The 17,417-nt window shown below is 52.3% G+C and overlaps 1 protein-coding gene across 1 annotated transcript in view; it reads left to right on the top strand.

Annotated features, from left to right (window-relative positions):
* Positions 1–17,417, top strand: part of TET3 (tet methylcytosine dioxygenase 3) — a gene marked incomplete at its 5' end in the record, with an annotated part of 117,032 nt that overhangs the window by 90,510 nt on the left and 9,105 nt on the right. The window contains 3 exons of the mRNA XM_029912728.1: positions 1,595–1,685; positions 10,072–10,165; positions 16,405–16,613. Coding sequence (XP_029768588.1) covers positions 1,595–1,685; positions 10,072–10,165; positions 16,405–16,613 — 394 coding nt within the window. The remainder of the gene's footprint in view (positions 1–1,594; positions 1,686–10,071; positions 10,166–16,404; positions 16,614–17,417) is intronic.

A 17,417-nucleotide genomic window follows, 5' to 3' on the forward strand; every position in this document is an offset into this window, starting at 1 on the left:
TGCTGGGCCATGCCTGAAGCTGTTCTGCTGGACCTGAGTCTGGGGGGGCGGGGGTGTTATCTTGTTCCATTACACGCCACGAGATTCACTGGGCAGGACTCGCCGCTGATGGGAATTACCATAGCTGTACCAATTTCAGTAGAGCTCTGTTGATCTGTCCCAGCTGGGGATCAGGCCCGTTGTGTCCAGTTTCAGGAAAGAGGGGTGGATTTGCATGTATCTTCCCCACGCGGTTGATTGCAAAATACAAGCAAACGGAACACACGCCGAAGCAGCTTTTCTCCTTGGCTGCATTTAAAGGGCGTGAGGTGTGCTGCAGGCGATCCTGCCAGGAATGGTTGAGAACCCGTTTGTTGTCACTGAGTGAAAAGGGAGGGTGGTTTTGATAGGCGTTGGCTGTGTGTTAAAAGCCGGCACACCTCTGTTTGCTAAGGGCTGGATTGTGCTGCCCTTACTCATGTTAGCTATGACCTTGTTCAGCCAGGAGCCCACTGAAGTCACAGGCGAGAAAGGCACTACTGATGAGTAGTAAGGGTGGCAGAATCTGGCCCTCAAAGGACAGTTCTGATGTGGGAAAGGACTATGCAGCTAAGGCACCGGGTTGCTTACCAGCATGGCCTTGTGGTTAATACACTAGACTGGTGCTCTGCAGATCCATGTTCCATTCCTGGCTCTGCCGTCTGTGATGTAATATTCGTGTGCTTTAGTCCCCAGCTGTAAACTGGGGGTAACAATCCCTCCTTTGTGTGCGTAGATTGTAAGCTCTTTGAGACCGGGGCTGTCCCACTGTGTGTCTGCACAGTGCCTAGCCTAAAGGGGCCTGGAGCTAGGTGAGGACCTGTAGGTGCTACTGTAAACTAAGCAATAATAGTAATAATTTCCTCTGTGCGTACGCCCAGAGTTCTGTCTGCTCACCCGAGATGCAGTAGTAAGCGTTGCTCTTTCTAAGTCTTGCTAGCCCTGCAGTCCCAGGAGAGGGAGCTGAGGGACATTTCTTATTGTGCATCCTCAATCGAACGCTTGGCTAAGGGCTTGTCTACACCTGGAGTTAAGATCAGGACCAGCTGTTGCCCTTTAAATTTGTATCTTGCCCTAATCCGAATTCACTTTCAAGTGCGGACAAGCCTTAGGCCTGGTCTATGCTTAAAATTTCTATCGACCGAGCTTTGGCACTCGGGGCTGTGCAGAATCCACCCCCCTGAGTGCCGTGGCTACGCCGATATAACCCGCCAGTGTAGACACAGCTAGGGAGACGGAAGGATGCGTCCCTCAGCGTCGCTGCCTCTGCTCGGGAAGGTGGAGTTCCCGCAGCGACAGAAAACGGCGGCATAGCTATTGCTCCATAGCTGTGCCACTGTGCCGCCTGTCATGTGAACACGCCCTAAGTTTGGTTCGCTGCAGCTCTGCAAACTCGGCAATTGCACTGAGGCTGCACAGGTGCCGCTGGCGGGCGTCCGGTGAAGAACGTGGGGCTGTCCTGATTTCACTGAGGACTTGCGTTAGCCTGCAGCATCTGCATGCTTCTGGGGAGGGGTGAGGGGGTTGGCACCAGTTCAAATGAAGTAATTTCCCCCCTTCCCCTTGTTTTTCCTAGAACAAATAGTGGAGAAAGACGAGGGACCATACTACACCCACCTGGGATCGGGACCAACAGTGGCATCTATCAGGGATCTCATGGAAGAGAGGTACGTCCTGGATGGTTTGCAACAAGAGAGACAGGCGGAGTAAAATCCCCCCCGCCTGTGCAGAGGGCCCTGTGGAGGAGGGGTTATGCTGAATCAGTGCATTCCTTCACTGCCCCGCCCCACCTCGCCTCCTCCACAGCTGGGACTGCTCACTTTTCTGCCTTGCAAAGGACCCCCAGGGAAGAGGGGGGCGATTGCAGATGCTTCCAGTGCCCTCTGCTGGTCATGCTGCCGCTGAGGCCCCTGTGCCAGGGGCTGTAGCCACATCACCCCAGGTGGAATCTAACCCACGGGCGTCTTCTAGGAAGGCTGGTGTTGTCGCCCCAGTTAAAGGCTGATCTGGGCAGAGTCGTGTCTGTGCCAGGGCGAACAATTCCTCCAATTTATCAGGCACAGCTAGAGTCTTCTTCTGCACCAGGCCCACCGCTTCCCCTCCAGCTGGCGTGATGCTTGTGGACAGCGTAAATGGGAAGCCGAAAAGCCACCCTCCCGCCACCGCGCTTCCCCCGCCGCACATGTTCTACTTGTGCTTGAATTCACCTGCCTGCTGGTTGCGTTATCCCGTGGTGGTGATGCAGGATGGGGTGTGGGATTTTTGCTGTCCCGGCTTGAGTTCCAGTGAAAGTTGTCTGGGTTTGTCAGCAGTGCCTGGGAGAGGTTCTGGTGAAAACAACTTTCACGGGTCCCTGAAGGGTTTGTCTGCACTGCCAACGGGAGGCGTGGTTGCAGCACTGATGGATACACCTGAGCTATCTTTGATCCAGCTCTATGGGGGTTGGGGACACCCCCGTATGTACCCAAGGTCCCTGGTAGGGAAGGATGCTGCTTCTGGGGGGTTTCACTGCTATCGTTAACTCTAGTGTAGATCAGCCTACAGCACATACAGTGGTCGCACCTCTGACTGCACATACCCTAAATCACTGTGGCCTTGGCTAGACCAGGATTCAGAGTTGGTAGAGGGTGTTAGCTGACATATTCTGCCTAACACTCCGGAAAGGTCTAGGGAAGGCACGGCACCCTGCCTTAAACACGGGCTAAGGTGGTCAAGGGAAAGCCATGGTGGGAACTAGATGCCTGTGGGAAACCACACTGGTTAGTCCAATTTGCTGCAGGGAGTCTCTTCGGGCTTGGGTTGGCCAACCGGTTTGCTTTGCTTCCCACAGCCAGGGCTGGCAGGTCCACTGGCGAGTCGTGCGCTGCCCGGGTGCATATCTGCATGGTACGCCAATGAGTATCGCATGACGAGACGTATCATTTGCCTCCCACAGACAGTTCAACAGCTGCCAAACTAAGCAACCGGCCAAGAGCAAGTCAAAACCTTTCACGGTTACTATTCCTTATGACTGCGGTCAAGACGGTGAAATTGGCAATAGAAAAGACCAGTGGGGTCACCCAGCCTGTCGCTCTGCCAGGGCAGGATTCTTTCCTACAGCTCGCTCTCCAGTGTAGTCCAGGATTTTTGGTGGTGGTTGTTTTTTGTCTCAAGCAACAGGGCTCCCGCCCCTTCCTCTTGGGAGACTGTACAATCTCACTGGTAGCCAGAGCCCGCTCGCTGCTAGTTAGGTGTAAATTTGTCTGAGTCGGGCTATGTTAGGTCCTACCGTTAATAGATCTTGCTGTTAGGAAACATTTTTCCCTTTGCTCAATTTCATCCCATAGTGCAGGGTCCTGCCACCCAGTTCTACCATCTCCTGCCTTGGTTATGACACCCCGGACGTATTTGTGCAGCTGAGTTGTTTCCAGGCCTACGTCCTCCCCTTGGCAGGTTGAAAAGAGCGGAAGGGACTGAGGAGGACGGACGCATATTGCCTGAGCCAGCGCGGTTCCAGGGCATTGTCGCGTCTCAGCAGCAGGAATGTGGGGAGTTGGGAGGGAGCAGCTTGCAGATTGCAAGGCGGCTGTGCAGCCGGACAGTCAATGGGGGCTAAACCCCGTTGATCTCTGCCCAGCTGTGCACCAGGATCCTGGTTTTGTGGGCTTAGTCCCCTGGCTAAGATGTCTAGCTCTCCACCTGCCTGCACTGAGCATCATGCTGCTCATCCCCCTACTTGTCCCCCTGGTCAGGAAAATCAAAAGCAGGTGGCGCTGCCTTGATTTCTGAGAGCCCAACTTGCCGTGACTTGGGGCCCTGGGCTCAGCAACAAGCCCTCAGGTTGGGCACCGAAAATCACTAGAGGAAACCCTCAGCCACTGTACACACCTGCCATGGAGGGGCTGCTGGCAGCTGCTTGGGGAGCACGTACGCTCCCTTGCCCCTCTGCCCCGTGTCCCACCGAGGGGCTGGGATGTTTGGACTTGGCAGGGAAGGGTTGGTTTGCTAATCCCAGGCTAATCTAATCGAGCCCTCCAGCCCTTCAGGTCTGGGAACGCCGAGTAAAATCCTCGCCCCATTGCAGGCCAAACTCCTACGGACGTCACCGTGGCCAGGACTTCACCCTGGGGTTGGAGACGGGGATGGTACTAGCCGGGGGAGGGAATGGGCTTTGCACCAGCTTTGCTCCCCCTGGATTCTGGACTATTCTAGGGGCCAAAATACCGCCCCACCCTCCCAGCCTAAACAAACCGGGCCCATCTCAGCCTGGCTGTGGCAAAGCCCAGAATCCTGCTCCAGGCCTGCCCCCTATGTGATGAATGGGCTGGTGTCAGATCTGCTTGTTCTCCATTGTGCAGCGCGCAGGAATATGCCTGAGGGGGAGGGGAAGCGGCAAAGTACCACGCAGGCAGGTGGGGCCCAGATTAACTGGGTTACACCCCGGGGATTGAGTCATGGCGCTAAATCAGCCAGAAACACAGCATCACCAGGGTTGATGGCATTACGTCACCGACCCTGGAGGCATGGTGAGTCACGGGGGAACAGGCGAGCCATTGAAAGGAACCCACAACCCCCTCCGGGGCAGGGGGTAATTACTGACGCCACATGAACGCCCTCAGAGCCAACAGACATTGACTGGTCCTGATCCAGAAAGGTACCGAACACCCCTGAGAGGTGTTGACTGACCTCAACTCCCATGCAAGTCAGTAGTGCTTGGCAGGATCGGGCCCCTAATGAGGCATAAATCCTCATTGGCTTGGAGTCTTGCCTCTGCCACCAACTGTGTCATCTTCAAGCAAGCCACGTATTAAATCACTCTGTGCCTCAGTTTCCCCATCTTGCCCGCCTCCCAGAGGGGGTTGTGAGGCTGAAGTTAGGTAATCTTTGTGAAGTGAATTGAGGTCCTTGAATAGAAGGGGGGGGATGCAAGTGCAAATGATTTTAAAAAGTGAAATCAACAGGTTTTGTTGTTTCATGTTCTCAGTCTGGGCTTGTGGGAATTAAATTTCCTGCCCATCAGCCTGTGCAGTGAGCGCCCCCTGTGGATTCTGGAAGCTTTGCAGCTCAGGGCAATAGAAATTCACCCGCACCGTTTCAGCAGATAGTCTTTTCACAGCAATAATGTGGAGTTTTATTGTGTTATTACACCTGTCTGTGCTTCTAGGTCAGAGGATACAGCATTTGCAGCTTGGGAATGACTTCAGCATCAGAACTGCACGTGCCGAGTCAGGCTGTGCACTCGGTCGGGGTAGATCTGGAAGCACTGCACTGGCACCAGTGGCTATTCGCCAGTTCAGCTGAGCACAAGCTCGTCCATTGGGCACCATAGAGCTTTGGTGGAGCTGTTCCTTGAAAAACTCCCACCAGGAATCCCAGTGTGCATAAGGGTGTCTAAGCTCCCTTCACTAAATGGGCTGGATTTAATTCAAGGACGGGAGTGGACAGGTTCTGTCCTCCCCGACACTAGGGCTAGGTTTTCTCCAAAGCACCCAGCGTTGGTCCTCACTCTGCTTCCGCTGAAATCAACGATAAAGCTCCCATTGACGTCAGCGGGAACAACGCTGAGCGCTTCAGAAGATCCCTCCTAAGATGTGCAGCAGCAAGTTTTGGGCTGTCATATGCCCCGGTTTCCATTGCTGGAGCAGGCAGGTCATTGTAAGGCAGGTTTAGGACCCGGGGTTGCAGGGTCCTAGGTGACCGATGCCTCCACCTCACCACTGGGGAGCCAGGTGAAACAGCAGCCAACGATTACTGGTGGGGTAGGCACTGCAGGAAGTACCGCCCAAAGAAGCTAGAGAGACAGAACCCTGCAGCCGCCTGATTGGTCAGCACCAACTATTTAAAGCAGGAAGCTGCCCTAGGGAGCCGTCTGAGCAACAAAGCAGGCTCTGGCTTGCTACTGCTACTGACCTCATCCTTCACCCCGTTTTGGTCCCGATTCCTGCCTTCGACCCCGGCCCAGCGGACATCACTGCCTGCGCCCCGGCCGTTACAGTCATGAGCGTCGATGGGGGTCAGGGGGATGGAAAGCTCATGTTGGAAATTGCCTCCCGTTCTCAGCTGGCTGTCAGAGAGGGTGACTGCACAGGCCAGGATCTGCCAGCCCATGGGTGCTCACCTGTGTTTAAAGCCCTGGATAGTGACCTACCACAAGTGGTGGTGATGATGCGTTCTCCTGCTTAGTCTCACCTGCAGTTCCTACAACAGCGGCTTCAGTTTTCTCATCAGCCTCCTGGCCACCATTCCCCACATGCCAGGGCGAGCTCTGGATTCGCTTTGCGGTGGTGAAGCAGGTAGTTATTAGGAAAGTGGGATGCTGAGGCTTGCCTTTACGCTCCCCCTAGTCCCTTTTGAAGTGTGTTATCTGGATCGCGTCTCTCTCCGGTCGGTCAGAGGTAAATGGATGGGTGTAGAGCAGGTTAATGAGATGTACTCACTAGCCGCTGCTGCTCAAATCTTCCCTGTCGCTATCCGTGTTCCCCGTGGGTGAGGGAGGTGAAATCCAGTCCAGGAAGTTCCCATCCACCCTGTAGATCAGGAACATCTGAGCTTGGGAGCCGAGCAGTGGAGAATTCTGCAGGGCCGATGAGATGTCTGTGTTTCGGCTCCATCTTCTCTTGCTGGTGCCGTTTGCTTCTGGAGGCTTTCAGCTGAGAACGGAATAACTAGGTGGGTCAATCAGCGACAAGGGAATGGCCTGCCATTAGATTAGCTTATTTGTTGGCTCTTAGTGGAAGTGCCCATAGACTGTCATGGGGAGGGCAGTGCTTGCCAGGCAGGAGGGGGCGTTGATACAACACTCTGAGATCATGAGATGAAGAGCAGGGCAGGTTGTCAGCTCTTTGGGGGCAGGGACTGTCCTTTTGTTCTGTGTCTGTACAGCGCCTGGCACAATGAGGGCCTGGGCCGTGGCTGGGGCTTCTAGGGGCAATCACCACACTATAAATCATAATATGCTTCTGTGCAGCAGAGACGTGCTGCAGTTTGCTCTGGCTTTCCAGTTATGCTCATGCATGAGATGGAGCTTTGTGCACAAAGTGTCCTTGTAAACTTGGGTGTCTAGGATTTCACAGCCGTTGCTATGCGATGGGGACAAAACTCAGGTCCTCCTGTTCCAGAAGATGAACCGCTGCTGCTTGGTCTAAAGCAGTATGGGGTCTAAGCCACGCGGATAAGCAGTTTTGATTCTTTCCCATAGAGGGCAGTGGTGTGCATACCCACTGCCCACTTCGTGGCAATATCTCATCTAGATGAGTAGCAATTTTACGTCGAGCTGAAATCCCATTTGTCTACAGTGGGAGCTGCAAAGCCCTTCTCAGTGGAGTTGGCTGGCATTGCCTGGGAATTCATAGGAACTGCCAGGCTGCGTCTGACCCGAATTCAGTCCATCCCAGTGTCCTGTCTCAGATGGTGGCCAGCACCATACGCTTCAGAAGATGTGAGAACCCTGAAGTAGCAGGTATGGGATCATCTGCCCTTCACAATTGGTCTCATCCTGACCCCGAACAGTTAGATTGGCTCAAGCATTGAAGCATAAAGGTTCATATCCCTTCCAACACTTTTGCTGGCATTAATATGATAACTCTGAATATTCATATAAATGCCCAATTCCTTTTTGACTCTTGCTCAGTGCTGAGCCTCAGTGACTTCTAATGGCAATGAGTTCCACAGGCTAATGACGTTCAGTGGGATCTAGGCATCGGACTGCCATTTGAAAATCTTCCCCAGGAGCACTGTGTGTTGCAGACTGTTATGCGCACATTATTGATAGTTCTAAGCTATGGTTGTAAAGCAATCTATTGACCTATTTTATGTCATTATTGTAGTGCCTAGGGACCGACCAAGAATGGGGCCCCGTTGTGTTAGGTGCTGCACATACACATAATAAGAGACAGTCCCTACAATCTAAAGAGATAAGGCAGATAAAGGGTTAAGGGGAAAGGGTCTAGCATACAGGCGGAGTAATTAGAGCGATGGTTTGCAAATAGTGCCACAATTTTGCAATTGATCGCCCATGTATTAAAACCCCCATCGGACACAAATTAACCCCGTATCCACTGTTTACAAATGTCCCCATCCCCTCCACGTAAAGTGTGACCAAAGTGCAGTCGCTTCGGCTCTGGTTTTTGCATCAGAATGCACCCAGCCTGTCTTTTTGTGTCCCCGTCCTGCTCCCCTCCTACTGCCGGTTCCCAACATCTGCAAAGTCTCTGAAGCGCCTGGCAGTTCTGCTGGCGTGAAGCAGCCCGGCCACAATGGCTGTGTGGGTGCGTTCACCCATGAACATCAGCCGGGGCATGGGAATCCTTGTTTAAAAGTGTCTCGCTAGCAAAACTCGGCAGGGCCGTGTGGGCCGGCTCTCTTCCCCCGGGGGTGATGGATAGTGCTGGCTTCGGGGGGCGGAGGGGGGAGCTGGCGTCGTTAATTAGTGCTTCCAGGAAGGAGGCAAGTGGGAAGATTAATCTGTGCTGATTAGCTCCAGCGAAAACCCCAGGTTGCCGCGATCAGTTGGCTGAGAGCGCCTGACAGAGCACTCTGGTCTGCGTGCCAGAGGGGAAGGAATGAGGAGACAAAGGGGCGCTCCCCTGGTGTACATCGGAAGGAACGTTGTTGAACTCGCTGGGCGTGATTCCGTGCTCAGTCCCACTGATCGGCAGCCAATGGGATAACACCTGTGTAGGACCGATGTGAAGGCAGGATCAGAAATTAGGGCCTGATCCTGCAAGAGGAGTGTAAGGGCAGGAGTTGGGGGGGGGGACTCAAAATTACTTCCTTTCCCTGGCTGCGATAAAGTGGACCCACTCCTTGAGATACCCCAGGTGCTCAGTGTGTCTCAGGGTACGTCCACGCTTGGAGGGAGGCGTGCGATTCCCAGCCTCCCCCGAGGTCTGAGTGTAGACATACCGGAAGCGTAGCTCCCGAGAATGAGAGGGGCGGGACCCAGCTCTGCTGGGATAAAGGATTCTGTTACCAAACTAACGTATGCGTTGGCGGGGAGGGAGTGAACGCTAGGCAGAATTTCAGGTGTCCTTAGGCCTTAGTCTTGCTGCCCAGCTGCAGATCGCTAGTGCAGACGCGATTTGCACAGCTGCAGCTATGTCTCAAAATCCCAATGCAGACGAGATCTCGGTTGACTTCCAGCTGGGTGGCTAGGGAGAGGCGATTGGGACCCAGAACGGGCTGTAGTGGGGAAGGCACTTGGATGCACAGCAGAAGGGATGCGTGGGGTGAGTCACGCCCGTCCAATGGGGTTAGAGGTCTGGGGAGAGGAAAACAAGGATACGGGGTGTGGGAGGGGAGAGCATCCTTGCATACCTTCGGCATAAGCAAGTCTCCCAGGAATTAACATAGCCGTGAGGTCTGCGATCTTCCGCTCTTGGAGTCTGGCTAGCTACCTCATCTCCTCCTCACCTGAGAAGTCTGAGGGAAATCCACCCGCACCCATTGGCATGGCCAGCATGGAAGAGCTGAATCGTAGCTCAGAGCGGGGCTGCTGTGCTGTCACATTCATGGAATCGGGTGAAATTCCGGGGTTAGAATCAGACCCGTGCACCAGCTGGTTCCCACTGTTTGGAGGGTGAAGGTGGTGCACAGACCTCTGTGCGAGCACCCTGCATGAGGGGGGAATGTCACACCATGTGAACCACAGTGTGGGCAGGGCTGGTTTCCGCACAGGGAAGCGAGAAGGAAAGTGTGAAACACAAATGGCCGTGCGAGTGAAAAGAAGCGTTCATGATGCAGTGGGCTTGGGATTCAGGAGACCTGGGTTTGATTCCTGGCTCTGCCACTGGCCTGCTGGGTAAGCTCCAGCAAGTCACTTTCCCCACCTCTGTGCCTCAGTTTCCCCATCTGTAAAAAGGCACCAATGATACTGACCTCCTTTGCAAAACACTTTGAGAGCTATGACTGAAAAAGCTCTATATAGGAGCTAGGAATTACTGTTCTTCTCTCTCATTTCCTTTAGGGACAGTCTGTTTTTTAAATCACATCCATTCTGGCAGCTCAGCGGGCGCTGATTCTTTCATTGCATGTCCTTGCTCTTGCCTACACTCATTTGATGCCTTTTTCCACCAGGTATGGCGAGAAGGGGAAAGCCATCAGAATCGAAAAGGTCATCTATACAGGGAAGGAAGGCAAAAGCTCCCGGGGCTGCCCGATAGCGAAGTGGGTAAGTGCCAGCCGTCTTGGTGGGCTTTCAGATTTTTTTTAATATGACTAACTCAGACCAAGAATGATTTCCCAATTCTTCTGTCATCTGAGTGTGATCTCAAAGTCACCTTGCGCTTTGGGGAAATGGGGTGATCAGAGAATGGGGTATCTACAGTAATGGTACAGGTGCTCGGAGGCTGTGGGGATGGGCATAGAATGAATAGATGGAGGGCTAGATGCAGAGAATAGAACATTCACACATTCCATCACCAGGTGGGATATTTTCATTGGTCTTGTGTTCAGAAATGTTAGAGAGCTCTCTCTTTTCTTAACTCAAATCCATCTAATTTTATTTCATTGGCTTAATCTAGCCATCTAATCTAATCGATTGGATCTAATCTATCTGAGGTGATCTAATCTGTTTGTGCTAATCTGATCTGCATCTAATCTGTGCAATCTAATCTGTTTGATCTAAAACAGCTCTCTAATTTGAGCTAGTCTGTCGGATCTACTCTAATCTGTTTGATCTGCTTTCGTAATCTAATTATGGGGAAGAGGATGATTAAAACGCTGGACTGGCACTCAACCAATCTAGGCTCAATTTCTTCGCTATGTGACCTGGGGCAAGTCTTTTGGAAAACTACCCTCCAGTTAGACCACAAATAATAGTCTTGATTCAAGAACCGCTGGATGAAATCCTGTGGCCGGTGTTATGGAGAAGGTCAGACTAGATGGGCAAATTGTTCCATTCTGGCCTTAAAATCTATGAAAGTCACGTATCTCTCTGTGCCTCCAGGCGCTGTCTTTAACGTGGGGATGACAGTGCTCCTTTTGTGTGTCTTGTCTGTTTAGCTTGTAAATTCTTTGCCATAGCGCCTGTCTCGCACTATGTATATGTACAGGTTAGGTGGAGCCTCCAGGTGAGACTGATACAAGTAATAATCTAATCTGCGATAGTTTATCTAGTTATTCGTGCCCTGCTCATCACCATGGTATGTGGGCATCTCTTCTCTCTCCTCTCTTTACACTGACGCTCCCTGTCTCTCCTCTCCCCATTTCTCCCTTTAATCACTATCCTGTTCCTTTCCCCACCTGGGCCCTCTCTCTGCAAGGAGCATGGCAGCCAGCTGGCTACAGATTGGACCTTCTGCGCTTTCCAGCGGCCACTTTTGAAATGGTAAAAACTCTAAATGGGGAGGTGAGGGGAAACCAACCCTACCCCCAGCGCCTGGTCTCACTAGTCAGTGAACTGTTCCACTCTCAGATGGGCCATCAGCAGGCTAACAGAGGCTTTGAGCAGCAGGAGGGCTTGGCTGGGGAGAGTTCTTTGTTCCATGAGAGCGATGGGTCCTGTCTTTCCTTTTTTGGTCTCTGTTTTTGGTGCTCAACATTTTTAGCTGGGTGATACTGAGCCGTGCTGGAGGGACCTAGTTCTGTCCTGCTGAGTGGTGGCTGCTCCCGCAGCAGATCCTGGGGTGCTCAGGGCGAGGAAGGCTGGTACCGTGAAGTCCAGTGGGCCAATTTTACGATGTAGCAACCCAGCAAAAGCTGCGCATGGTGGGATACCCTACCTGGGCTAGCGTGAATGCAGCTAGCTTGGGTCTCAACAGTAGTGTAAACAACACAGTCTGGACTAGAGAACCTGGCACGCTCTGAAGTTCATGCTGTCCTGTTTACACTGCTGCAGTTACCTTCGTTAGCTGGATTCAGGTAGGGGAGTGTGTGCGCTTCTCTGGCTGTGTAGCCCTGCCCTCAGTTGGTTTCAGAGAGGGGATCAAATGAATGAATTGACTTTAACTCTGTCAGCTGAGAGGAGAACCTGACCAGTATGTTCCAAACCACCAGCTTGTATTTGGTTAATGTCCATGTGCTGTGTTGTACTGAATATCGCACATGGAGACCTTAGGGTGACCAGATGTCCCGATTTTATAGGGACAGTCCCGATTTTTGGGTCTTTTTCTCATATAGGCACCTATTACCCCCCACCCCCTGTCCCAATTTTTCACATTTGCTATCTGGTCACCGTAGGAGACCTGTAGCTGGAGGTGAACCTGGACTGTGGAATTCACCACCTGGCCCAGACTTCTCTGGGGATTCCCGCTGCATTTAACAGGGTCTTGGGCATTTCCATCCTAAACACTGCTCAGCCCCGGGGACTGAAGAAAGACCAGGGGAGTACAGAAGTGGGGGAGGGACCCGATGTGTAGAAGGAGGGAGCAGAAAAGACCCAGACTGTGGCAGAAGTTATGGAAATCATTTTAACCGTGTGTTATTTTAAAGAACACTGGACCAGATTCAGATCTCATTGGCACCGGTGTAAATTTGCTGAAGGCAATGGAGTTACATCGCTGTAACTGAGATCAGAATCTGCCTCATATGTAGAGGAATTCTGGATTCTTTTCTCAATGACATGAGCATAAATCAGGCGCAACTCCCTTGAAAGCAACTGGAGAGCCCAGAATTGGCCCATCAAGTTTCTAATGGCTCAAGCTTGGAGCTGGTATCTCTGGGTTATCAGGAAGTCGAGCTGCCTAGGACCTGCTAAGAGCCCACCATGGGATTGTCTCTCGCACTGCATCAGGAGGGATTGAGCTGAGAACAGGTGTCCAGTGAAGGTCGCGTTGCTGGAAGGGCTGAGTGTGATCACCGGGACAGGGTTTGTCTCTGAGCTGGGCAGAGATGCTCGAGAGCGGCTGATAAGAGTGGCCACTGGGGAGCATATGGGAGGAGATAACGCTGGCCCAACAGGGACCAAACAGCGCAGTGCCCTGGAGGGTGGAAGCCAGCTGCCAGCCTAGTTATGTTTCTCAGCGTTGCTCTGTGCTGCTGGCTGTTGTGGGGAAACATGAAGGACTTGAGATCGAGGGACAAAGTCTGACTCCTACGTTACAGGCCAGGCTAGAGCCAACTCTGTTGCTGGTTCACAGAGGGAGGGGAGCTGGGGCAGTGCTGCTGGCTGACAGAAACCCTTTCCATTGTGTTTTAAAGCAGGGAAGGTGCAGTTCTATCACGGTCAGAGGGATGTACCCCGATGTCAGGGTGGGGGTGCTGTCCAGCCGTGAGGGGGCAGCTGCACCCCGATGTCAGGGTGGGGGTGCTGTCCAGCTGTGAGGGGGCAGCTGCATCCCGATGTCAGGGTGGGGGTGCTGCGCATCTATCAGGGGGCATCTGCATCCTGATGTCAGGGTGGGAATTAATGTTCTTCTGGGGTGGGAAAAGGAAGTCAAGTTTGAACGTTACCCATGTCCTGGTGGCCGGCTCGTTGATTTCTTTTAGAGCACGTCAGATGCATTTTTAAACCCATTTTTTGCCGGTGCTAGGGGACAGAAAAAGATAATTTCTATCCTGAGGTTCTTGTATTTCTGTGCAGAAACATCGGAGTGTTTGTGTGCGTGTGTGTGGTTGAGATGACATGGATTCAAACATCCCCAGACATTGGAGGGAGAGGGGGAGGCGACACTGATGCTTTCATAAAACATGGAAACCCCCCCAGATGCAGATACAGGCTGAATGGCAAGTGTGTTTCCTTTCCTGTGATGCTCTCAGATCCCCCATGCTAAACAGGGCCAGTACTTGGCTGAGAGATCTGCATGGAGAACCTAGCTGCTCCAAGAAGCAGTGTCGGTGTACCAGTAGGAAGTAATCTAAGTCAGTGCTGGATGGTTCCCCCAGCCAGGTGTAGATGCTGCCTTTGGAGGTCAGACGTGCAGGAGGCCTGGTGGCTCGTGGCGACGCTGGGGGATGTGGTTTAGAGAAGCAGCCGGGTGGGTGTGAAAAGCAGCCAGTGTGAGGAATTCCCCGGTGTCTCAGCAGCGGGAGGCGAATGAGCGAGTGAGCGCCAGGATGTGAGAGTAGCAGCGTGTGTAATGGACTAGCCGATATGGAAGTGAAAGACAGTGGCTGAGTAGGTCAGTCGAACCTTGTCTACGTTAGGGAAATTTTGCAGAATTTCCCACCGTTGCTAACCCCCGCTCAGCTCTGCAGCTGTAAACGCCCTGCTCAGAGCAGGTCTCATAGACATAGGGTGAAATCCTGGCTCACAGGGGTCAGTGGGAGCTTTGCCGTCGATTTCATTGTGGCCAGATTTCACTCTTAAGGCTCAAAAGGCTGGGGGCCTGTCTACGCTAGGGCTATCAAGGCTGCTTGCATCGGTGCAGATGAAGCCTATGTCAGTAGCCATGGGAAAAGTTCGCAAAGTCTGCGTCTAATTCCCAAGCCCCAGGGAGGGCCATCGGCATCAAACCTGGGACCATGTGCTTTTAGGGTCTGAGCTAAATGACCCACATCTGTTGGCTGATAGTGTAGCAGGCTCAGCAACCTCTGTATGTGGCCCAGCCACCACTAGAGAGGGACACCGCACCACACTGAGTGGGGGTAGGTGATAGGCACATGACCCAGGCGTCTGAGAGATCATTTCAACCCACGCTGATGTTAGAACGTCTGCCTGGCTCCAGTGCTTTAGCTCACAGATCTGGTATGAAGCTGCTGTGATTGGCCAAATCATGACACTGCGATTCCAGTGGCACTCATTGAAATCAGTGGGGATTTTGCCCAAATAAGGGATTCCAGGATTTGGTTAATAGGGACGAATACACACTTTTCTCATGCGTATGGGGCCAAATCCTGAAGCCGTTAGTCCGTTAATCCCTCAGTGGGAGCTTTGCCCAGGTAGTGGCCTGAGTAGAGCTGCGTGGGATTTCTTCCACAAAATGTTTTTCACCAAAAAAAAGCCGATTTGCTGAAACCTGAACTGTTTGTATTGGTAGAGCCCTGCATGGATACAAAATTTGGATCCACCTCCAATCTGCCAACATGGTCCGTGGATATCTGCAGATTTGCAGGGCTTCAGATATAAAATTTGGATCCGTCCATCCGCAAACATGGTCCGCAGATATCCACGGGGATAAAGTGGATAGCTGCAGATTTGCAGGCCTCTAAGCATTGGGTTCAATGAAACACCCAGTGCGAAAAATTGGTGGTTTAAAAAAATAGTTTCAAAGTTGTCAAACCAGAAAATTTAAGTTTTTCAAGCCTAAATGACTTTTCATTTCCAAGTAAATTTATACTAAAAAAGGTTGTTGTTTTTTTAAGGGAAAAAGGGTGAAATGGAAACCAAACATTTCCATTGACTCAAAACCAATTTTTTTTTTCAGATTTTTGGTTTGCAGAATTTTTTTGACATTTTGATTTTTCTCTGGATTTGAGGCAGGAATAAATTTTGCAATGTTGAAACATCTCATGGGTTGGGAAAACCATTTCCTGCCCAGCCCAAAATCTGAGTGAAAACTAAAGTCTTCAAGATCTGGCCCCTTAATATTTCCGGAGATCTATGCAGGGCTTCCAAAAGTGACTCATGAGTTCGAGACATCATAACGGGCTGTGACTTTCAGAAAGTGTTGAACACCTCCCATTCTGAAAACCAGGCCCCTTTAAAGTGGGTGGCCAGGTTGACTTTTGAGAATCCCTGGCCACCTGCTTATAGGGCAATATTTTAAAAACATGTAAGGAATTTAGGAGAACAGCGGTGGGACTTGTGCTCCTGAATCCCACAGGGCTCTTGAAAATCTCTCCCTTCCAGTGGATAACGTTCTGGTGGAAGGGGCTGGATTGAGAATCCCAGAGAATCTAGTTCCATTTACCCACCAAGTGTTACTAGCACAAGCAGTGTCTGTACAACCTCCACCGTGTGACAGTCCCCTTGGTGTGTCTCAGCACTGAAGGGACCCCTGAGGGAGGGGGGTTCAGGTTGCATGGCCCATTTAGTCCCGAGATTGCCAACTTATTTTGCCTAGACATCTGACCACTGAGATGCAGCATGCCCCAGTAGGACAGGTTCTATTCCCAGCATTGCCCATTGCTAGTCATTGCACCTCCCTGTGCTTTTCTTTCTCTTCCCACCCTGTGTCTTATCTGTTTAGACTGTAAGCTGTTTGGAGCTGGGACTGTCTCTTACTAGAAGTCTTTACAGCACCTAGCGCGATGCAACCTGCTCTTGGTGGGATCTCCAGGCACTCCAGTAGCACAGCTGTTCATAATAATAGTAGTGACTATTGGTCACTACCAAGCAGATCTAGGGGTTGAATATCCCATTGCCGGTCCCCGATTAGAAGGGCCTGCAAGCTCCTCACAGCCATTCCTGGCGAAAGCGAGAAGGAAAACATGCATCTGAGGGCGGCTGGCTCCAGATATTTTCTGGGGACAGAGCTTCCTGTCTCCACCCTTGCCTTTCACCACTAACTGTGCACGGCTGCTTTCCAGGTGATCAGGAGGCACAACCAAGAGGAGAAGCTGCTGTGTTTGGTGCGGCACCGAGCCGGTCACCACTGCCAGAATGCTGTCATCATCATTTTAATCCTGGCCTGGGAGGGCATCCCTCGCACCCTGGGTGACACGCTGTACCAGGAGCTCACTGACACGCTCACTAAATACGGAAACCCTACCAGCCGCAGATGCGGCCTGAACGACGAGTAAGTTCCGTTTGCGCCGCAGCCCGGGCGCTGTGATTTCCCCTGCTAAACAGGGGCCTTGGTCCATGTTTGCATGGGAGGTCTTCCCGGGGCTCTTTGGGGTAGGTGACGTTCAGAGTCAGCACGGCGCTGCTGTTGGTGGGACCGCTGGGGCCAGAGGGGCCGTCTTTCTGGGCGGCGCATCAAACCGAAGCCCTGGTGGCTTGTGGACATTACAGGTCTCATGGCGCTGTCTTTCTGCCAGAGTCCCAGTGCTAGCGACAACCTGCATAGGTTCCATAATGTAATGCTGGGTACATGGATTTTTGGATGGAAACCAAGGGGAGTTTTGAGCCCAAATCTGTTTTGGCCGAGGCGATGTCTGCCCTGCAGCTGGGAGATATCATTCCTAGCTTGGGTAGACATGCATGCGCGAGCTTTGATGGAGCTAGTGTGCTAAAAAGAGCAGCACAGCTAAAAAGAGAGCGGCTTGGACTAGCCACCTGAGCACAAGCCCGGCCGAGATCCTAGGTGTGTGCTCAGGTGGCTAGCTTTTTAGCATGCTGGCTCGTGTACATCCGCTGGGAATCCCACCAGCCCGCCGCAGCGGAGACATAGGCTACGTTTGACTTCGAGCTTTCTGAGGCTGGAATTTAGGAGCTGCAAACTCCTGCAAGGAAACGGCTGCATCAGCCCCCTGTGCAAAGGGAAACTAATGAGGGGCTCCCAGCTCGTGGGCTCGCCCTGTTACAGATTGTTGTGTGTTGCATGTCGTAAAAACTCACCTGGGCGCTGCCTCGCCCAGAGCCAGATTCCAACTGGGGT

This window comes from Terrapene carolina, unplaced genomic scaffold, assembly GCF_002925995.2.
Source record: "Terrapene carolina triunguis isolate 2854851 unplaced genomic scaffold, T_m_triunguis-2.0 Scaffold53, whole genome shotgun sequence".
In the NCBI taxonomy this organism is placed as follows: Eukaryota; Metazoa; Chordata; order Testudines; family Emydidae; genus Terrapene; species Terrapene triunguis.